This window comes from Malaclemys terrapin, chromosome 10 (genome assembly GCF_027887155.1).
Source record: "Malaclemys terrapin pileata isolate rMalTer1 chromosome 10, rMalTer1.hap1, whole genome shotgun sequence".
NCBI classification, from domain to species: domain Eukaryota; kingdom Metazoa; phylum Chordata; order Testudines; family Emydidae; genus Malaclemys; species Malaclemys terrapin.
In genome coordinates this window covers 74,964,016-74,987,063 of record NC_071514.1, presented here as the reverse complement: position 1 = coordinate 74,987,063, position 23,048 = coordinate 74,964,016, and the positions used below count along the sequence as shown (strand labels likewise).

The 23,048-nt window shown below is 46.0% G+C and overlaps 1 protein-coding gene across 1 annotated transcript; it reads left to right on the top strand.

Moving 5' to 3' along the window:
- The first annotated feature begins 6,798 nt into the window (after positions 1-6,798).
- On the top strand, positions 6,799-10,286 carry LOC128844290 (cytochrome c oxidase assembly protein COX19). The gene is made up of 3 exons (XM_054041878.1): positions 6,799-6,987; positions 8,478-8,589; positions 9,628-10,286. Exons 1-3 carry the CDS (start codon positions 6,906-6,908, stop codon positions 9,713-9,715), a joined length of 282 nt encoding a protein of 93 aa, XP_053897853.1. The 5' UTR covers positions 6,799-6,905; the 3' UTR covers positions 9,716-10,286.
- The last annotated feature ends 12,762 nt before the right edge of the window (positions 10,287-23,048 follow it).

Here is a 23,048-nt window from a genome sequence, read left to right as displayed (position 1 = left end):
AAATAGTGTGTAAAAGCATGTCATAAAAACAGCATCTATGTTTCCAAGATCACTGCTTTTATAATTTATACTCAGGTCAAGGAGAATATCCCTGGAAATATTAATTTTTAGGAGGGGGTTCATGAGACTTGACATTTTAGTGAAAGGGGTTCACAGGTTGTTAAAGTTGGGGAACCACTGATCTAGTCAGATATTTCTTTACATAGTTGAATTCCTTGTGTTTGGATTCAGCAGTTTCCTCCTGGTCACCCCCCGTTGATAATGGAGACAGAGACAGGGATACAACCTGTATCTTAAATGCAGCTAAGACTTTGGTTCAATTGACTCCAAAAAATGTCCCTATGTGTGAGTCCATGCAGGGAAGGAGGGAGCATTCTTTAGTGGTTAGAATTGGGGGCTCAGGGTCAAAACCTCTCTTCCTGGCTCTGCAAATTCACTCACCGTGTGACTTTGGGCAACTTTCTGCACATTCTGACTATTCTTTGTTGCTCTTTTCTCTCTTTCTCTTTCAATTCCTGGTGCTGCTTTGGCTGAATTTTGAGAGAGAATGATCCAGCATTCTCTCTAAGTTTGTACAGTGCCAAGCATAATAGGGCCCTGACCTGGTTGGCTTGTAGGCTGTAACACAAGACAAATGTTAAATAAGATGATAATACATATCAGAAAGCCCCACTGAGAACCCTGGAGTAGCTGCAGTGTCAGGGCAAGGCCTAGGATTGAATGGCCATGGATTGCTCTTTCTCTGAGGGGTGTTCTCCAGATCGGCATTAGGGAACGCTGACAGTCTGTCACAGCTTGCCAGGGCTTTTTTTCTCAGCTTCTTCTTTTCATAAAGAATGAACATTAGTATCAAATTCATGTCTGATGTGTTTGTTCTTGTTCATTTGATTGCAAGCACGCATTTCCCGCCACTATTCCAAGATAAAGCCCTAAGGTCTTTAGGAGTTTTGCCCAAGCAGGGACTTCATGATCAGACCTACAAAATATTATCAGATTAAGTACCTGGTATTTTGAATCTCCGTGCTGTAAGGCTATGTCCCTGCAATGGGATGTGCTAGTGACAGTCCTGGGATCAGTGCAAGATCTCACTGGGATCCAAGCTAATGGATTCCAGTTCAGGATTTGGGTTCTATATTGTACATGTGCTTGGTAGCTATAAAAGGATATCATAGCTAACTCTAACTGGTTGAAACATGTATGCTTTCTGTGACACAGCGGCCCATTGGCCGTTCACTATTCTATGTCAGCAACTCTTGTCAGGCCTCATATACTATACCTCACACATTGTTGTAATCATAATCTGTATCTAAAAGATATTATTGGAAAACTAATAACTAACTGATCATGAATATTCTTGTGTGATGTATGTATGGGCCGTGTACAACGAGTTATGAATATGTGCTAGAATTATGTTCCTAAAATTTGTTTGGCAAGCAATGCATAAGCACAGCCTGCCTTAGATAAAGGAAAGTGTATTTGATTGTCCGACCAGCCTGGTCATCAGGCAGACACAATGAAGGCACCTTTACGTAAAAGGTAAACAAATCCATCAACCCTACTGAGTGGGGGAGATAGCCTCTTGCGGGGGTCTGAACCTCAGATGATAAGCAATTAAATCTACTAATTGTAAGCACTATTACTGTATTATCAGGTAAGGTCCTTTATGAAAACTACTTACACACTGGTGATACATTTCACAATGATATTAATGTTTTAACGCTGTATGAGGAATTATGGATACTTAATGATATTATACTTTAAAGTCTGTGACCAAACATGGGGAGAAATGGGTTTTCTCCCAGAGAAGAAGGAAGTTAACCCATAAATGTAAACAAGATGGGACCAAAAAACAATGGAAGCCCCATTTACATATAAACCAGCCAGGGGGTGGGAAGTCCATACGAAGCAAAGAACAGCTTTGGTCACAGTGAGTTTGGGAAGATATAATGAGAAAGAAGCATCCATCTTGGCATCCATCACTGGACAGACACAAGGGGACAGAGTTCTTGCAAGCCGAGAAAGATGGGTCCTTTAACCAAGAGGCTGAAGCCTCGGGAACTGAATATAGGTGAGAAACCTGCTTAGGCAAAGATCATTCACCTTGGAAGACAAGGGAAACCAGCACCTTGTACTTCTGTGGAAGATCTTGACTGAAAGAAAGTTATCCATTGCTTGGAAGAAAAAGATCGGTAAGAAATCTACCTTGAACTAAGGCAGTAGATTGTAAAGTCATAGCCACTGGAAAGTATATTTTACTTTTATTTGCTTTGTAACCTACTTGTATTTCTCCCTTTTACTTGAACTCACTTAAAACCTCTCTCTTTTTGTTAATAAACTTGTTTTATTTTTAATCTAAACCAACCAAGTGTTTTGTTTGAATTGAAGGGATTGTTAACTACAGCTAAAGTAATAAACTGTATATTGGTCTCTTCAAATAGCAACAAACCTTATTACTTCTGAGTGTTCCAGAAGAGGGCTGGACACTTGAGGGCAGACGGTTTGGGGGAAATTTGGGACTAGGGGTGCATTGGGGTCACCTTACAAGTAGTAACCAAAGCTGGTGGAGAGCAGGGGGGGCTGTTGTGTTGTAGGCAGGCTGTTAGGGTCAGAGAGAGCTTAACCTGGGCTGCCCAGCACACAGATATTCAGGGAACTGCATGCTTGTCTGCTGGCTGTTGGTGTCCGGGTTGTGAGCCACGGTAGCAGAGTGTTTAAGGCACCTAGGGCAACAGGGCAGGTGGTGACAACCTCTCACAGGTCTGGGTTGAACCCCAAAATGTGACAATCTCCTAAATCTATGTCTGTACAACCATCAAATAAACACAATTCCTGGCAAAAAGTTTACTGAGCAATCTTTTTGTAAAAACAACAACAATTTTTCAGTATTATTGTGGGTTGTATAATCTAAAGAACAACACTAATTCAAGTAATGGGGAAATCTTTTACATGTGCAAAGTAATGTAAATTGCAAGGTGAAGGTCCAGATTTTCTAAAGTAACTAGTGTTTGGGGACCTTCGGTTTCTGGGTGGCCAACTTGAGGCATCAGAAAGTGGCCCGCTTTTCAGAAAACGTTGAGCACCTCTCCACATAAGGTGCTTTGAACTGAGAACCCCAAACTGGAGACACCCAAAGCATTAGTTGCTTTCAAAAATCTTGGCACTAATGTTCAATCGGTATCTTCTTATAGCACAGCTATTTTAGATCTTCTCAGCTCAGGGAATCTCACTTACCATATTTCTTGAAAGAGATAATGTGGGAAAAGAATTTAATTCAATATCATCTTGTTACTTTGCAGCATTACTTTTACAGAGAAGAAAGTATTGAAGGAACTAGTTAGCTTGATTTGCTCCTGGGTTGGCACTCCCTTTTTTTCACACTGTTTATCTAATTTTGGCTTCATTTTATACCCTTGGGAAAAATGAACCACTAAACTGCTTATATGCAATTCTAATACAATTGGTATCTTTACTGGAAACTCTAGAAGATACCTGCAATAAATAAAGTAAGTAAACATAAACCAACAACCTCCTCTAGAACCAAGTTCAAGTTTGGGTCATTAAAAAGACTAGCTGCCCTAAGTTAGATGGGGAATTATGTAGCAGGGGAACAAAACTTTTCAGGTGCAACCAAAAGACAGAGACATATTGTCCCCTGTTGATCAGGAAATAATTTCACAATGGGATCTTTCCCTTTGATCCCCCTTTCTCCACTTTCACTATGGGGAGTGCAGGGAGGCAGTAACCCAGCCCATTAAGCCTGGAGCTATGAAACATAATTCAGGCAGTTTGGTAAAATCAGATACTTTGATACGTCAATTAAAATCGTTCAGAAAAAGCAAAGCTTTTTGTCATGTGTTTATTCCTCTGAGGCCCAGGAGGCATCATGTTGCATATATTTATGAGAGAGAAACATCTCTCTTTTATTGCTAAGTATTATAATGAAGTCAAGTGGAAAAGTGCTATTTACTTTATAATAAAAACATCTATTGTTCATAGGCCTGGAAACATAATGATAAATAAAATCTCGTATTTCAAGCTGTGTAAAACAGTTGCTTATGTAATACAACTTTGTGTAATTTTCCATTTACAGTTTCAAGTATGGTAATAGGAAAGCAATCAAAGCATAAAGAAAAAGCACTTTAAATGGTGCTGCAGGTAATATTTCTGTAATAGTTTCTCTTAACAATTGCAACTGTTTTTCTTCACCCTGAAATGCTTTCTACTTATCTCACTCATTTAATTAAAAGAAAGTCAACAGATGAAAAACCTGCTTTAACCAAATCTGGGTTAAATCAACACCATTTTTCAGTCTTGTTTTAGAATGAGAGCTGAGAATGTTCATACAATACACAGCATGGCTGCCATTCCCAGGAGTTGCTGCTGGTGTATTTATTTGACTTTATTCATGTTCTGTAGAGATGGGCTCAATTCAAAACTTAAGATCCAAGCAGTCCTGAACTTTGAAAAAAGGCTGTCTAGTTATGAACTACATAATTTTGCCCCATCTCTAAGCATCTGTGCTGTTATCAACTAATCAGGTTACACAGCATAGTTTACAGCTTCTCCATCCTTCACTAGAAGGTATTAGCTCATTCATTTCTGAAGGTGAATTTTGTGCTGGGAAGACCCTGTGTAACACTGACAGACCCTGGTCATCAGCGGGCGGGATCCACTCTGGTACCTCTGGAGCTTAGTGCATGAGCCTCTACTGCATGAGCTAAAAGCCATATGGCTCTTAGCTAAGGCTGTAGAGCAGACTCATTAATCTCTCTCTAAGTGGTCGTCTTGGCGCCACTAGGTGGGACAGAACACCATACGCAGGAGGTGTGAGAGTTACACCTGCTCTTGGCATTAAATTGTGTGTGACTGAGCATGCTAAGGGTTTATGGAGGATGAGGAAGTACTTTGCTGTGGTACACATATCTTGGGTGAAATCTTGGCCTTACTGAAGTCAATAGCAAAACTCCCATTGACTCAATGGGGCCAGGATTTCACCCCTTGAAGTTTTTCAGAGCTTGACGGTTCCCTAGAGCAGAAGTTGTGTGTAACCTCTGCAGCCTTTTTCACAAGAACTTCAACTCTCAAATCCCTTTCTCTCAAAGGCTCTCAAAGCACTTCACCAGCGATTATATACTTATATTGCCCTGAAGGCAATTTTTTAAATTGAGTCCTCTTGATCTAATCCTGAGAGGAGGTGGTGCACAACTTAAATCAAGGGAAATGATGGGTGCTCAATACCTTTCAGGATCAGGCCCCCTTTTAGTAAATATGCCAGTTTGGAAAAGTACAGACAATAATAATAATACCGCTGATTCAGCAATTAGGTGGCTGGGTTGTTACATAAATTCTGTTGAGTTTTCTCCACTAAAGAGCTGTTTGGACTAGTTTTTCCTTCATTCAGGCACTGGATTAATTAAAAAGGAGAAGTGCAAACAGATTATCTTGAGGCTTAAGAATTAGATAACTATCTCAGTATTTCAGCAAAAATCAGTTCCTCATTTTCCTTCCCTAAACACATTCTCCCTGGAATTTGTTCTCATCCGTTGGATTTGGAATAACAGCTGAGGAAGAGTATGGAGGCATATTAGGAAAATAACTGATTTTATGAAGAAGAAAAGGTTCATTTCACTGAGATTAATTGGAGCAAGGACAAGGGCATTCCTGGTCTATCTGGGTCTACAGAAACTCCACCTACCCAATCTCCCTTCAGGGCCGTCCTTAGGCATACGCAGCCTTACGCAGCTGCGTTAGGCACTAGAAAATCTGGGGCACCATTGGGACCAGGGATGGCCTTTTTGGGATGAGCAGCAGGGGCTGGTGCCTGGGGCAGCCCACCATAGTGGGCACTGTACACAGGCCTGGCCTGATGCTCCATGTGCACCACAGCTATGCGGCCACGGCACTGGTTCCTCTCCGGACCAGCACCCTGTCTGCTCTTGGCTGGTGGGCCCACATGAGTATAAAGGCCCAAATTCTGGTACCTTGCTCAAAACTTGAGTGCTCCAGGATCAGCGCTTAAAGTAGCAGGATGGGAGGACACAGACCGGGCCAAAATCAATTAATCAATCGAGCCAGATTGCTGTGGTGCACTTTAAACCCTGTTTTTAGAGCCCTGCAAATCCGCCAATATCCGCGGACCATTTTTGCGGATCATGGATTGGATGCAGATACAAGTTTTGTATCCACACAGGGCTCTACCTGTTTTACCACCGCTGCTACTTACAGATTTTTCCAGACTGCTCTAAGCTGCCTAGGATAGCAGAGGGGCTGAGGGAGTGGAACTCTCTCCATAGTGTGAAAGAGCCCAGGGGGTACTAAGACAGGCCCTGGCTGTGGCTGGTGGGCAGTGAGCGCTCATGGGGAAGTGCAGAGAGGGACCAGGCGTGTGTGTTTGCATTCATATTGGTCCCAGGGGCCTCGTGCCCACAGTCCAGGAAGGAAGCAACACCACTGAGCCAACAAACTTCAGTGCCCATCCATGACATGAAGATGGAATGCTGGCGTTACCATGGTGACACAAGGCCTGGAGGTGCCATGGCAACACGGGGGCTGGCACCGCAGTGATGTCATTCTTGGCGCAGCCGGTGCTGATGTCACTGTCGGATGATGTCATTGCACAGTGGTGTTTCCACGGCAAGGCCATTGCCTTGGTGACACTCTACGCTAGCAATGATGGGATGGGTTGATGGTGTTGCCATAGCGATGCAACCCGGCTCACTGGGCCTGGGGGTAGGAGCGCGGCCCTGCGGGGGCGGGGCCAGAAGCCTGGGAGAGCGGAAGGCTGGGCGGGCTCCCGCTCGATTCGTTCGGTACTCGCTGGCTCCGGCCTGACTCGGCGCTCGGCTAGTACGGCTACTCCTCCTGGGCCAGCCGCCGGACCCGGTAGAGACCCCGGTAGCGGCACCATGTCCACGGCCATGACCTTCGGGAGCAAGAGCTTCACGCCGCGGCCGCCGGACAAGGGCGCCTTCCCCCTGGATCACTTCGGTGCGCAGCGGGATCGGGCCCTTCCCCGCCCCCAGTGCCCCGGCCTGGAGCTAGTCTGCCCCCCCCACACACACACGCACTGCCAGGCAACCCCCCGCGCAGCCCGCCCCGCCCCCGCCATCGAGTGACCCCCCACCGGGCAGCCCGCTCCACCCCCTCTTCCGGGTGACCCCCTCCGCGCATCCCGCCCCTCCCCCTCCGCAGGGTGACAGCTCCCCCCCCCCGCGCATCCCGCCCCCTCCACTGAGTGATCCCCCAGAGCAACCTACCTCAACCCGGTCCCCTAGTGCCCCACCCCCCGCCGAGCAGCCCGCCCCCGTCCTCCGCCGGGTGATCCATTCTCCCCCCCCCGTCCCCGCCCCCCGGGTGACCCGCCATCATAGTTCTCTGGGGGCCTGCCCGGTCCTATGTGTAGGGCCATACAAAATTCACAGTCATGAAAAACGTGCCCTGCACAGTGAAATCTGGTCTCTTCCCATGAAATCTGATCTTTTGTGGGCTTTTACTCTATACAATACAGATTTCACGGGGGAGACCAGTGTTTCTCAGATTGGGGGTCCTGACATAAAAGGGAGTTTCGGGGGGGGGGGTGTCACAAGGTTGTTTTAGGGGTGTCGTGGTATTGCCACCCTAACGTCTGTGCTGCTTTCAGAGCTCAGTAGCCAGAGAGTGGTGGATGTTGGCCGGGTACCCAGTAATGAAGACAGTACCCCACCAGCAGCAGCGCAGAAGTAAGGGTGGCAGTACCGCAACCCCCGCTACAATAACCTTGTAACCCCCTCCCCTTCACAACTCCTTTTTGGTTCAGAACCCCTAAAATTACAACACTGTGAAATTTCAGATTTAAATAGCTGAAATGGTGAAACTTGTGATTTTAAAAATCCTACCACCATGAAATTGACCAAAATGGACCGTGAATTCTGTAGGGCCCTACCTCTGTGGAACAAATTCACCACCCATGGGCCTGTACTGCCGATCCCCATTGACAGTGAGAGCAGTACTTAGCACTGCCAGCTCTCCTGACATTGCACATCTTGTGATACTAGCCATTCATCTCACAGCCCCAGCCCCTTGAGTTAGGTTTTCACATGAGAATCTCAGCTTTCACTGAAAAACAGAAACTCTCCAGCCTTCCTGGTTGCAGAGTAAAGCTTGAAAACGGGACCCCTGAAAGGCTCAAACACCAGAAGGCAAATAAGACCCCGAATTTGTTTGCCTTAAAAATCACAAGATTGTTATAAATCGTGTTTTGGGTGCTGATTCATGGTTCTTGACTGCATAGAGTTAACTGCTCACTCATAATAATTTGCAGGATCAGGTCCAGACTTTCATATAGGTTGGTCTGTGAACTCACAAACAGCTTGAGCGGGGCAGGGTCCAACCATACGCAGAGCTGCCCCTGTCTCCTTTACAATTTGTATCAGTGCTAGAACATCACTCCAGCTTTTTCTTTTTTCTTTAATTGTTTTTAAATTTGTTTTCTGTTCTAGGTGAATGTAAAGGATTTAAAGAGGCATTCATGAAGTGTCTGAGAGAGAATAGCTTTGAGAATGCTTTGTGCAGACAGGAATCAAAGGAATATTTAGAATGCAGAATGGAGAGGCAAGTAAATCTCTTATAAGCACTTGAGCAGATGAGTTTTCACTCCAGGCTCACTGGTGTGAGGCTGGCACATGTGTGCATCATTGCCAGAGTGTCGTTCTTTGAGTGCGTGACTGTATTCGCCTGTGATATTGCAGGTGACTGATTTTCCCTTTTTTTTTCTTGTTGCTAGTTCCACTTGAAACAAAGGTGACCTTTTAAAGCTAGCTTCAGTGACCACACCCACTTTGGCTATCAGTAAGCATCAGAAGTGAATTCACATAGGCATTCACATAGTGCCTTTCTTGGGTAATGGAAGTATGAAAAGAGCACGTATCCCCTTTAAAAACAGACTTGGAGAACTCTAACAGCATTAGCTCAAATTTTAGTCATCACGGACTCAGACCTCTTGGAGGGCCGGTGTCACTGTGATATATAGCGAGTTCAGATGCACACAGCTCTTTCTTCTTGGGAACCAATTTCCTCTGACACCTCAATGACACTTGTCCTCACTGTGGATCACATCCGTACCATGCTTAAAGTTAAAAAGTTAACCTGTTCCTGAGTTATTCAACTGGGGGGATGAGGGAGAAGTATTGAAATTCTTTTTGAAGGGACATATGGTGGTTTTCACGCCTCCCTTATAGTAAAATAGCGCTACTTTTCATAGACATGCAGCATTTCACACTTAGCAGTTTCTACAGCTATCTTGGAAAATCAGCTCTTACTCTTATTGTGCATTTCCAAGACTCAGCTCAATTCCTAAATAGCCTATTGTCTTGCAGTGTGGGATATTTAACACATTTCACTGGAGAAGCTCTGGCCAGACAACAGAGCATTTACTGGACATTGCTGTTCCTGAATTGATGTCTTGTGAGGTGTTGGGAGTTTGAGGGAGATGGATAGGGGTATGCGGTTAACGCTCTCTCAGCAGCACTGTTGGACCCTTTAAAAGTAAATATTGTTTTAAGTGACATTATTGCTACTGAATTAGATATTCATATTGCTAAGTTGGTAACGAAGCTCATTTTGCAGCTTATGCTTTTTTTTTTTATTTAGGCAACTTATGGCTAAGGAACCATTGGAAAAATTGGGATTCAAAGACCTAATAGATGAGAAATCAGAAGCAAAGCATAAACAATTATAATGAAGAAAAGACAACTCTACCCATGTATGGAAATCATAACAATATTGTAGTACATATTGTACATTCTTTTTATATCTTAATATATTCTCTAAAGGGGTTGGGGGAAATCAAAGCTCTTTATTCTAAAGTAAGTGCTCTGAAAGAATAAAAGTGCTTTCCTTAGAAAATAACATTATGTTAGCTATTTCACAAGAAAAACAATATTTAGTTAATTTCTTAGCATAGGCTTGCAGAGCAATAAGAAAAATTTGCATCAGAGAAAACAAATGCCATTTATCAAAGTGTTCTTATTCTGTTAGATAAGTAACTCTTTGAAATAACAAAGATCCTCCACTAAAAATGGATCTAAAAGGTAAAATCTCTTGTATGGGCAAATTGCATTATAAGATGAAAAAGCTGGTTTTACTAGTAGGAGACTCAGGCCTGTTTTCTCTTCTCTATTAATTACAAATGTAAGACAAGTGTTATTCTCTTCCGTATCTGTGTAACTGGACATCAAAACATTATAATAAACTTAATTTTATTGTTGGAATCTCAAAATGTAGACTTGTTTTTAAAGGTGAACATGATGCAGGTTTTAATAATTTGCTTACAGTACTGGTGCACAAATTAGCTGGAAATAGGATGCTTATATATATATATATATTAAACACACATTTGTATTAAATTCACCTTCCTTTGGGGTTTGCCCTCTCCACTTATGTCCTGGTTGTGCAGCTTTTTTCTTTCACCACCATGAGAATGTTGCAGGTTGTTATCAATTTCTTACTCTAGTTATATCATACACACTAACTCCCTCTTTAACCAGTATACGAACATTCAACTGATTCTACTTTATAACAATGTATAGCTCCTTAATGGTGGAGTGTCTTTGCATGCTACAGCTTCCCTTGGATATCTCTATGGAGAAACCAGACTCTAGGCATGGACAGTATTTAGATGCACGTCTATAATAAAACATGAATTTGGGGCTAATTGAGAACCCCATGACATCAGCCAGGGTGTGGCTCTGTGTTGCTCCCCAAAAATGATACCTCATCTCTCTTCTTACATTCTGCATCTTTAAAAGCAAAACATGTATATTAAAAACGAGCAGAACAAAAGTTCTAAGCCTAGGAAAGAAAACATGCTTAAAAAATCAACTAGTGACTTCACTTTGCTAACGTAATTCTGTAGGGGGTGCTCAGCTGTCATGGTGATGGGTATTACTACAGAACAATAATGGCAGGTCTACACTACTGCTTATGTTGCTCAGGGGTGTGAAAAGGATGTCCCCCTGAGCGGCACGACCTAAGCACTGTCCACACTGGCGCTATGTCGGTAGGAGACGCTCTCTCGTGGAGGTGGAGTAATTATGCTGACAGGAGAGCGCTTTCCTCTCAGCATAGAGCAGGGGTGGCCAACCTCAGCCTGAGAAGGAGCCAGAATTTACCAATGTACATTGCCAAAGAGCAACAGTAATGCCAGCAGCCCCCCCATTGGCTCCCCCACTCTCAGCACCTCGCACCCACCAGCAGCCCCACCGATCAGCACCTCCCCCTCCCTGCCTGCACCTCCCGACCAGCTGTTTCGTGGAGAGCAGGAGGCTCTAGGGGGGAGGAGCGAGGGCATGGCAGGCTCAGGTGAGGGGACAGGAAGGGGTGGAGTAGGGGTGGGGCGGTGGCAAAGCCAGGGGTTGAGCAGTGAGCATCCCCTGGCACATTGGAAAGTTGGTGCCTGTAGCTCCAGCCCCGGAGTCGGTGCCTATACAAGGAGCCGCATATTAACTTCTGAAGAGCTGCATGTGGCTCCGGAGCCACCCCTGGCATAGAGTGTCTTCACCAGGTGCAGCTTCATTGGAGCAATTGCAGCGTTTCTAGTGGAGACCTGCCCTAAGATAGATTTGCAATGAAATCTACATATTGGATCTGAGGCCTGGTTTATACTTAGGTCAACATAGCCTTGGTGCTTAGGAGTATGAAGAATCCATACTCCTGAGCGCTGTAGGTATGCCGAATTGACCCCCAGTGTCAATTCAACAGAAGAATGCTTCCGTCAATCTAGCTACTGTAGTTCGGGGAGGTGGATTTTCTACAGTGAGGAAACTCCTCTTCCGTCGCTGTAGTCTGCGTGTGTACGCTACAGGATATGTTGCTATAGCGTGGACATGGCCTCTAAGAACTTCGTTGCTTCTGGTGGATTTCCACAGAGACGGAGCCATTTCTTATACTCAAAGGAAAATGAATCTTAGTCGATGCTGACATTTAATCCAAAAGTATGCACCAATAAGGTTTGGCCAGTCAGATGGCCATCTAGAAGTGGGTTTAAAATTCAAAACCAAAAAATCAGCCACAAAATCCTCTGTGCATTTGTTTTCTTCCAAAGTACCCCATGTAGCTCTTAGAAAGTAAGTAGTGTGGGGCAGGATTTGCTGTTGATCTGTCTGGGGATGAGCACAATATTGGTGCTAATCCAACAGTAATTCACTCTAGTTCTTGCTGGTCTTTCTCTTTAAGTTTACAGTCTGTATTTGATGCGTCTCACATTCTCTTTCTGCTACTCTTGTCGCATCTGTCTGTTTCTCTGGTTCGCTCTTGGATGTCCTACTCGACAGGTACACCGTGATGGATGGACGTGGCATACAAAAGTATTTTGTTCCAACCTGATGCGATTTGAACAGACCCTCAACAGTCCAGAGGCGTCATTGTTTGGAAACAGACTTGCCCCTATATTTTTGTACTATTCTTTTTCACTGTTTAAATTATATCCTTTACTGAGATTAATACTTTTACAGAAAAGAAAGCAGAGATTTTTATTGCTGAAGCAGATATTAAAGGATTTTATATTAAACCACTGAATGAGAAATTTTCAGAGTAATAGTGTGAGAGAAAATAATTAAAATAATCTCCACTATCTTTAGAATAAAAAAATCAAATTTCATGCCTCTGTGCTCCCCGGATATTACAAGGGGAAGAGAATCCCTTGAGGCAATAAAGGAGCCCACTGGTGGTAGTGGAATAAACCACATCTTTCTCCATGGTAGAGTTGGTTTTGTCTCTAGATCTTATCCTGAAAAGATAGTTACTCCATGACTTACTTTGTATTAGGAAAAACATGCATCAGATGCTGCTTCTGTAACCATGTGAGCAGGAGAAATAAAACTGTTACTAAATCCCTGGATAGTTGAATTGCATCTGATGAGCTGGAATGATAAAAGGTGCGTTATTTTAAACTTCTCAGGTTATTTGAGGTGGGGCATTTTTCTGATTTGTAATCCCTGAAACCCAAATCCTAAGTCAACTTCAACAGGCGTGACAGGCCCCAAAAAAACAGTTTTGCTGTGAAGAAGGCCCAACAAAGTAGCCTTTGGAATGCTGCAAGTAAGTCTGTAGTGGGTGTCTGACTGCAAAAGGGCTGTTGCTATGGGCAGGGATGCCTGCCCAGCACTGATTGACTGGACTACAAAACCACTGAGGAATGTCACAGCATGCTGCATCCTTCAGCAGAGGAGTTGAGAATTTTGAGCCCCCCCCCCATTGGATCCAATTTTCATTGCCCCAATCCACATATGAATCTTGCCCTGCCTGTGCCGAAAGGTCAGTCAGCTCCCCAGTACCATTCCCCTTGGCCTAAGGCAGAGGGTTCTCTGTGGCCTGGGCTCTGTGGAGAGTAAGTGTCTGGGGAGGAGTGGAGGCACACATCCTCTGGCTCTGTGGTGATTACCTGGAGAAGGCAATATACTCTGGGGTGTAGTTCAGGGTTTAAGGTGGGCCCCAGGACAGCCGTGATTCGGGAAAGGTCTTGATACAGATGCTCCAGCGCAACTAAGGGGTGGGGGTGGGGGAGCTGGGCATTCTAAGTCCCTTCCCCATCACCATGGAACAATCTGGGTGCAGCCCTGCAAGTGGAACTTCCCAGAATTCTCTTTTTTCCCTACTCCCACAGGTCCTGCAGGAAGACCGGCTGATCCAGGCCATCCTTTGTCAGGCAAGTTCCTTTTAAACTTCAACTCTGCTTGTGGGATCAGGATTTGTGCCTCCTGGGCGTGCTTTAAAATGACACCTGCATTTAAACCAAAGCAAACTAATGAGCTAGTGGTTTATCTCACTGTTTCTAGATCCAGGAGCAAGCCCCTCTTGTGGTAGGGTGTATTCTGGCAGGACAGCGGAGGGTTTGCTGTGTCTCAGGTTGACCGATCTCCTCCCCGACCTCCCGTAGCAGTATGAGTTAACTTGCCATTCTTCTGCTCCTGACAGAACCCTAACCCTAACCCTAGAGAAGCAAGGTCGATTCTGTGCCTCAACGTTGGCTCCATGTCAGACTGAGTCCTAAGTGGGGTTGTGCCTTTGTACTTTCCACCGCCTTCATTCACTTACTAAAGCTGTAGCAAAGCGCCACCTCGTGGAAAGCTGGGGCAACTGTGGAGAAGCAAACGGTTGCTGAATAGGGATCCGCTGAGACACTTCAATGTTCAAACTACTAAACTAAATGTAGTTCTAGCTGCCTGGTGTGGGGAAAAATAGCTTACTCCTATATACCCAGTACTGACTCGTGCACTGGCTGTCTGGGGCAATAGTGGAAATCAAGCCATTTAATCTAAGAGATCTTAATCTATTAATGCCTACAGCTTTCCTTTTTATGTGGTTTAATTCCCATGGTAACTCCAGGCTTTCTACTAGTTATATTCCAATCACAAAGACCCTCTGGGAGGTTGTAACTCAGTAAAACTCTGAGCACTGTATCTAATGACAGCATCACCCAAGGAATCTTTTAGTTATGATTAAAGTCAGTTTAGCCAAAACCTTTTAAATGTGAATATTGCAGTTATTTCCCCAAAGCGAATACTGCCCTGAGGTAGCCCTTCTTTGGACTTGCAGTGTGACCTTAACCACTCAGTACCTCAATTTATCCACCCATGTAATGGGGCTATTGGGACTTAGCTGGCTTACAGACATTAACATTTCTAAAGCACCTGGAACGCCTTGTATGAAAAGTACTATATAAAGGCCTGATCCAGCTCTCATTGAGTCATTCCATTCCAACATTGCTGCCCCACAGATGGTATTGTACAGTTTTGAGAGCTGAGTTCCTTCCACCCAACTTATCTTTATCAAACAGTTCTTAAACTCACACACCACATCATGGGGCGCTTGTTTTCAGCTGTGTTCTGGTTAATCATAACAACCTGCAATGCATGATTTATGAGATGTTACAGGCAGAAGTTTCTCCTTGAGTCACCTGTTGCCTTGAGAAGGGGACAAATACAAAAACGATGAAAAGACATGGTAATCAGACCCTCAGGCGAGTTCAGGCCACAGCAAATGAGCTGGACAGCACATCCACCTACACAGCTTCCTGTAGATAGCCACAGTGGCTTCAGTTGCAACTGTTGGCTCCTCCCTCTGCAGCCTTTGAGATCCTGTGTGGTTTTTGTTCACACCTGTGGAACTGTGTCTGAGCACTGGCACCAGTCAGACACAAGGGTGGGATGGGGTCTCTGGAAGAGTGAGACCTGCCAAGTAGGCCTGATGCGTGGGTTCTCATCATGGAGGTCTCAACCTCCTACCCTTTCATTATGGAGAGATGAGGCCTGAAATTTTCTCTTCTGACATGGGCTCATAGTATGAAAAAAGGTGAGAATTGCTGGCCTCAGGCAACAACCCTTTGGTAGGATGGCCTGTAACTTCCTTTTGTATTCTATATAGACTATAATAGTCTTGCAAAATGGTCACAAAACTACCAGCCCAGGCACAAAATCGACTTGACCTTCCTCTGCCATAATGATGAGAATGGGGGAAAAAAACCATTGATATTTTACTCACCCCAAAACCCCACACTCAGCTGGGTAAATGGATGGGTTGAATTTTGCAAGGCTGTGCAGGATTATTATTATTCCATTGCTATTAGCAGTTGGGTTTATTCTTCTATGGTGCAGCTGATCTGTCTGGAAGTGGGATATGTAGTATAACAAAACAATTAAAATGGACGTTCACGAGCATAAGGGTAAACATTCGGCATGGTGTATAAAGAAGTCTACGCAAGCTGACGCTGTCACCTCTAAATTCTTTTCCTATGACTCGTCTCTTGTTTTTCTTGTCTATTTCAGGGCTACCCATATCCTTACTACTGGGCATAGTGTTTACTACCAGCTGTCATCCCAATGGTTTTCTAGGGGGGCTTAAGATTGCAAGCTCTGACAGGGAGCAAGCCTTAGTCTATGTGAAAATGTACAGCGCTGTATGTCTGTGTCCACACTAGCCTTCCCTCTCCCCACACTCTTGTTACGTATGGTTCAATGTTAGCAGCCATGGGGTGCTAGATTAGACAGGGTGCCAGGCAGCTACTAGCATGCTTTACCAGCATGTCATCTAGATCTACCCTGAGCAGGGTTAGACAACACTGTGGTTAATGCCTTGTCTCCACTAGGATTCCATCACTGCTGTCACTAGCGGAACTGAACTGGTGATAGCAACAGTGTTCAATTCCAGGAAAAAAGACACAGCCTATTAGTGATAGTTTCCTTTCATGCTAAGCACTGCCCACCAAGCAGAGAACTTCCCTGTGTCATTTAATGCTACATGCACCAAGGAAAGCGTTACCACACAGATCCTTCCCATTCCTAACAAATATCAGTGCATTTCTTTACTTCTCTCACTCATGCTATCTGGGAATGAGCTGAACCCCCACTAATACACTGACTCTTTGTAATTTATTATAAGATTTACAAGAGCTCCATCCAATGTTTAATTAGTGTGGACTGCTCCACCTCAGCCACACCAAAGTGTCTCTTAAGTGAAATATTCCTGGCAGACTATTAACCTGGCTTGATTAATTTTATCCTAAGTCTCGAGATTTTTATCCATAAGAGTCTTTATCCTTAGATCCAGGTTAAGAACATGGAGATTTGCAAAAGCACAAATGGGAAGCAAGTGCCCCACTCCCAGTGGCTGTCAATGGAAGTTGGGTGCCTCGCTACCCTTCCCCCAGGTTTTTTAATCACTCCTGTTTCTTTGAGGAACTCTGGCAAAGCTGAGTTCCCATCAGCATAGCAGAGATTATTGTTTTTTTGGCTTGCAGATTTCATGATAAAATGCTTTGGAATGTAGCTAATAATGCCATATGGCTTCCAACGCAAAATGTCAGCGTCATCGCTCGAGACAAAGGCTTTGGAGATAGCAATCCAAATCAGTTGTGTAGGCATGCAGAGTTCCTGTTAAACCGCAGCTTGTGCTTTAATTTCCTGGGGCCCACTGTTCTTATGGTGCAGTGGCAGCGTAATGGCACATCCTCACCTCGAGTAGCACCCCTTCGTGACTCAGTGTGCAATGTTGCCCGGGATCCTCATCCCTGGCACTCCCCTGGTGACCGCTTTTTTAGCCCTTCAATGGGCTGGCTCCCTCTGGGTCATCTGTAGTCTGGACCTCCAGCCAGGTCATAGAAAAGTGAATCCCCTTCCGGAACACTCAACGTTCCAACATAAACAAAAGATCCTTCGCCTCTCCTGGGTTCAACTCATAGTTCTTCTTAATGGTCTCTTAATTTCCCTGCTTCTTAGAAGCCCTAGCTCAGGACTTCCCTGTGGGCCTCTTCTATTCCCTGTTCCCCTTCCATAACACTGCCCCAGGAGTACCTCCCTGGACACCTGGTCCTTTGTTCCAGGGGTCCACCACAGGGCTTAGTGCTACTCCTGTAGCTCAGACCTCCAGCCCCAAATTGCTAGGCCTTCCCTGGCAGAAGAGTCCTACGGTCTCTCTCCTAACTGAGTTCCCTCAGCCTGCTTATAAGGTCCAGATACCTAATGGATCATTACCTAGGTCTGCCCTCTCTGGCAGGGAGGCAATCAATCACCCCAGAAGAGAAACATATCTCTAATTTTTTCCCTTTCTCTTGCAGGTGTTGGGAGATTGTTCTTCATGGGACCTTTTAGACAACTCACTGATATCTCTCTTTCTGTCTAGCTTCTGGGTTAGCCATTGGTTTCTGGATGACGTCACTTCTTCAGGAGATCGTAAGGTCAATGGGGGGCACGGTCAACAGATGAGCTAATGTGTGTATCAATTTCCATTGCTTACTAACCCCCACCTGGGTCTGTTTGAATGAATGCCATAGTCCAAACAACATGCAGACCTGGCAGTTGTTGTATTGCATCGGTGAGCCTTAGTTTTGTCATGAGCCAAGATGAGAATTAGCCTAGCAAAGAGAAGAGTTAGGGCCTGGCTACACTTGCAGATATAGAGCGCTGGGAGTTAAACCAGCCTTCGGAGACCACAGCAGGGAAAATGCTGCCGTGTGTTTACTCTGTCAGATTCAAGAGCACTGGCGTGGCCACATTAGCAGCTCTTGCAACGGTCACAGAGAACAGTGAATTGTGGTAGCTATCCCAGGGTGCAAGTGGCTGCAACATGCTTTTCAAATGGGGTGGGGGGTGGAGTGTGACAGGGAGTGTGTTGTGTGTATGTGGGGGGAGAGAGAGTGGGTTTTTGAAGTGCTGAGAGTTTGTCAGCATGCTGTCTTGTAAGTTCAGACAGCAGCAGACCCCTCTCCCCCCCGCCTCTCTCTCTCACACACAGCATTCCACAGTAATGGTTGTTTTGTCTCGGAGCAGATAAGCATGCCGGGGATATCTGCATTCCTACAGCCGAGTTCAAAATAATGAGAAAAGTGGCCACTTGACTTCAGGGGATTATGGGACGTTTCCGGAGGCCGATCACAGCTCAGTAATGCAACACCTCATTCACACTGACGCCTGGGCGTTTCAGCCGGGGCGCAGAACGAGTTAGGTTTCTCGTGGAGGTGGATTACCAGGAGCGCTCCAGCTGCAGAGTCCGGGCGCTCTAAGTGCCTTGCCAGTGTGGACGGGTCAGGAGTTAGGGGGCCTGGGGCTGCTTTAATGCGCTCTAACTTGCAAGTGTAGCCAAGCCCTCAGATGCAGAAGTAAATGCTGTAATTATCAACAGTCAGCCTCGAGGGAAGTCAGTATGATGGATTGGAATGATTCAGGCTTGTTCCTTTAATCGATGTGGTTTAACAAAGCACCAGATGTGGGCTGTCACTTCCCTCCTTTCAGGGGGCAGAGTACTTCTTTTTTTTTTTTTTTTTTTCAGTTTCAACAACAGCTTTCCAGGAGCTGGCTGATGAGGTTCCTTATTTGCTTCTTGGATTCCCCAGTGCTAACAAGCCCTGTTGAATGGAAGTTCATTGTTCTATCAGACCTGATACAAATGGCCGGATCCTGACCTCACTGATACATCTGCTGATCAAGAGGAACACGTTGGAAGGCAAGTACACAGGTGCCAGTGCTCTGGGAGACTGGCAGCAGGCCCAACAAAAACTTCTCCAATTGTTTGCATTCCAGATTATAGAAAGTTCTGGTGTAGCTGCTCTGGGAGTGTTCATGGCTCTTGGTATGGGACAAAGCATAGAAATTAGGGCTGTCACTTAATCGCAATTAACTCACGCGATTAACTCAAAAAATTAATTGTGATTAGGGCTGTCAAACGATTACAAAAATTAATCATGATTAATCCTGCGATTAATCGCACTGTTAATAATGGAATACCATTTATTTAAATATTTTGGATGTTTTCTACATTTTCAAATATATTGATTTCAATTGCAACACAAAATACAAAGTGTACAGTGCTCACTTTATATTTATTTTTTATGACAAGTATTAGCAGTGTAAAAAAACAAAAGAAATAGTATTTTTCAGTTCAACTAATACAAGTTCTGTAGTGCAATCTCTTTATCATGAAAGTTGAACTTACAAATTTAGAATTATGTACAAAAAAACTGCATTCAAAAATAAAACAATGAAACATTTTAGAACCTGCAAGTCTAGTCAGTCCTACTTCTTGTTCAGCCAAACCCCCGTCCCGATTTTTCACATTTGCTGTCTGGTCACCCTACAGGCTGCTGACTAAAAGGTGTAGGAAAGTGTCATTAACCCTTTGAGTTCCCCACCTTGTGCTACGTCCTAGCCACTTACAGCGCACCCATTTTCAGGGGCCCATAGTCTGGCCCAGTGTGTGTATGTCTCCAGAGCATGAACTCAGATATACTGCAAAGGCAGCATCAGCATGTGCCCATATCCTGGCTATATATTTCTGTCACTCCATCTCTGTCCAGACAATCTGCAGCTGTCTCATCTAGATACAGTAGGTGTTTATGCCATCGTGCCTGTGAGTACCCACCTCAGATTATCTCAACCAAGAGTACCAATACACACATGGTGGCCATCGTTGGCTCAGGTAGTACTGGTCTATGTGCATAGACTATGACACTCTACCCTGGCATGCCCCCTGTGGCTTCTGTTGAGAGTCAATGTGATATTATGCAGAGGAGCTGAATTTGGTCTTCAGCTCAGTCCCTGCCTCCCTGAGAGTCTGGGAGCACTGCAGAGTAGGGTTATCATATTTCAGCGAGCAAAAAAGAGGACGGGAGGAGCCCTGCCCTAGCCCCGCCCCTGCCCCTCCCACTTCCCGCCCCCCCTGACCTCCCAACCCTCCCCCCGTTCCTTGTCCCCTGACTACCCCCTCCTGGGACCCCTGCCCCTAACTGCCCCCCAGGACTATCTAAGCCTCCCTGCCTCTTGTCCCCTGACTGCCCCAACCTTTATCCACACCCCCACCCCCAGACAGACCCCTGGGACTCCCACGCCCCATCCAACCACTCCCCACCCCCTGACAGCCCCCCCCCAGAACTCCCAACCCATCTAAACCCCTCTGCTCCCTGTCCCCTGACTGCTCCGATCCCTCTCCACACTCCTGCCCCCTGACAGCCCCCCCCAGAACTCCCAACCCATCTAAACCCCTCTGCTCCCTGTCCCCTGACTGCTCCGATCCCTCTCCCCACTCCTGCCCCCTGACAGCCCCCCCCAGAACTCCCAACCCATCTAAACCCCTCTGCTCCCTGTCCCCTGACTGCTCCGATCCCTCTCCCCACTCCTGCCCCCTGACAGCTCCCCCCCAGAACTCCCAGCCCCCTACCCCCCCGCTCCTTGTCCCCTGACTGCCCCCTCCTGGGACCCCTGCTCCTAACTGCCCTCCAGAACCCCACCCCCTACCTAAGACTCCCTGTTCCTTGTCCCCTAACTGCCCCCTCCTAAACCCCCCCCCCAACTGCCCACCAGGACTCTACCCCCTACCTGTACCCTGACTGCCCAAAACTTTCTCCACTCCCCCCCAAAAGCCCCCCCCCGTTTCTTGACTGCCCCCTCCAGAACCTCCCTGCCCCTTCTCCTGCCCCCCCTTACCCTGCTGCTCAGAACAGGGTGTTGGGCTCTGTGCGAGCCGGACACGTGGCTGAGCTCCCCAGCACAACAAAACCCGGTCCCTGGCCCTGCACAACAAAACCCGGTCCCAGGTCCGGACCGGGTTGCAGGGGAGAGCTGCCCTTGTATCAGCACAAAGTGCTCTCGCTCCCGTTTTGCTACCCTGCATGGCAGAAACCGCTCCCAGTTGCAAAAGGGGAGGGCTGCACTTTGTGCTGAGACACTTGCTCAGAATGCAGGGCGGAGCTCCTCTCCAGCTGCTCCGGAGTCCAGCCCGGGACTTTCCTGCAGCCCTCCCAGCCGCTCCGGGGGAGGGGGGAAATCCCGGACATTGTGAGTGCTTTACAAATTCCCCCCGGACGCTATTTTTAGCACAAAAAGGAGGACATGTCCGGGTAAATCCGGACGAATGGTAACCCTACTGCAGAGGCAGCAAGCATAACTCAAGGGGAGTGCCTTGCTCCATGTAGAAGCGAACAGGGCCGCCAAGAGCGGGTTCGGGCCCCGGTGAAAAAAATTTTGGGGCCCCCCAGCAAGGGCAGACAGGCTAAACAGGGCCGACGGGGGGGGGGGGGGGAAGCCGGGGCCTGGACCCCCTTCCGGACCGCCGGGCCCCAGTAATTTGTACTGGCTTCCCCCGCCTCTTGTCAGCCCTGGAAGTGGACAGCATGGGAACAGTGTTGATCCACTCTAGACGGAGCTACATCCAGCCCTCCTTACCTGGGGAGGCGTGTGGTGTGTGTGCGTTATAAGAACCTATTTAGAACAGAATCCATGTAGGGCCTTTCCTTGGGGTAAATGGGGTGCTGGGGGAATCCCAGAGTTCATTCCCATTCCCTCAAAAAGAATCTGCAGAGGAAGGAAGGAATTTTGCCTGGAATCTCTGTCCCCAGCTTCTTAAATATTCACTCCAGGACATTTGCAGGAGTAGCTGCTCCATTGCCAGCTAACATGGCTAATTTAAAGCAGAAAGGGTTCTGGATTGATGGCTTCATCTAGGCTGCCAGTGTGTGTAAGTGATAAGTGGGCTGATGTTGTTTATTGTTGAATCCTGAGCTGGCTAATATTTTAAATCATTCTGGCACTAATAGGTTGGGCTGGCTGGTACGGCAAATCACTCAGTGGCACTACACATGTGGGCTGACTGATATATTAAACCCACTACTGCAGTAATAACCGGGGCTGGCTGGTACATGGAATCAAGTTTGCACCTACAGCCTGGGCTGGTTGGTTTATTAAAGCACTCTTGCAGAGGTCCCCTAGGCAGGCATCTCGTCTAAAGACTCCATGGGTACAAAGAGCCTGGAATTGGTTGCCCTGTCTGTCTCTCTCCTGCCATTTTCTAAGCTGGCTTGGCTGACTTTTATAACCTTTATTTTTTGCACCTGTTTATTGTAGCACTGAAGAAGTTTGGCTGCAGGTTCTCACAATGTTGGCTTCATGCTCCCGCATGGCTTTGGCTGTGGAGCAGTGCTGCCCCCTCTTGCTAGAAGTCATGACTGAAAGCAAAAATATTTAACAAATATAATAAGGGTACAGCAAATATTTCTGGTTATGTTGTCTGTTAGATGCCAAGTTATAAAGCCTTCCCAAAGCTATTCAGACCATTTTGCCCTAGGGTATGAGAAAGGCAGGATTGTTACAGCAACTTGGGACTTAGAAATGCTTAATTTTTTTTTTCATTGTGGTGAATTTTTTCCATGAAACATTTTTTTGAGGGGAGTGGAAATTGAGGGGACCTTTGCCACCCTTCTCCAACTAGCTCTGCTTCTTTCCTCCTCCAAACAGTCTCTTAGAGAACCACACCTTAAATTCTGCCTAATGTTGTATCCCCATCAATGCTACGCAGTACTAGCATTTAGCCACAGAGGGCAACATGGTCTTATATGTTTGAATGGTTCTGACATTCCAACCAGCAGAGGGCATTGGTACAAAGCATGGTTGGAAGACCTACTGACACACATACCGTATTATTATAAAGTTTTACTACTTTTCTCTTCTCTGGGCCCAGTTTTTAAAGTCCTCTTTCTGGGATACTAGGGCCAGAAGTAGGGTGACCAGATGTCCCGATTTTATAGGGAC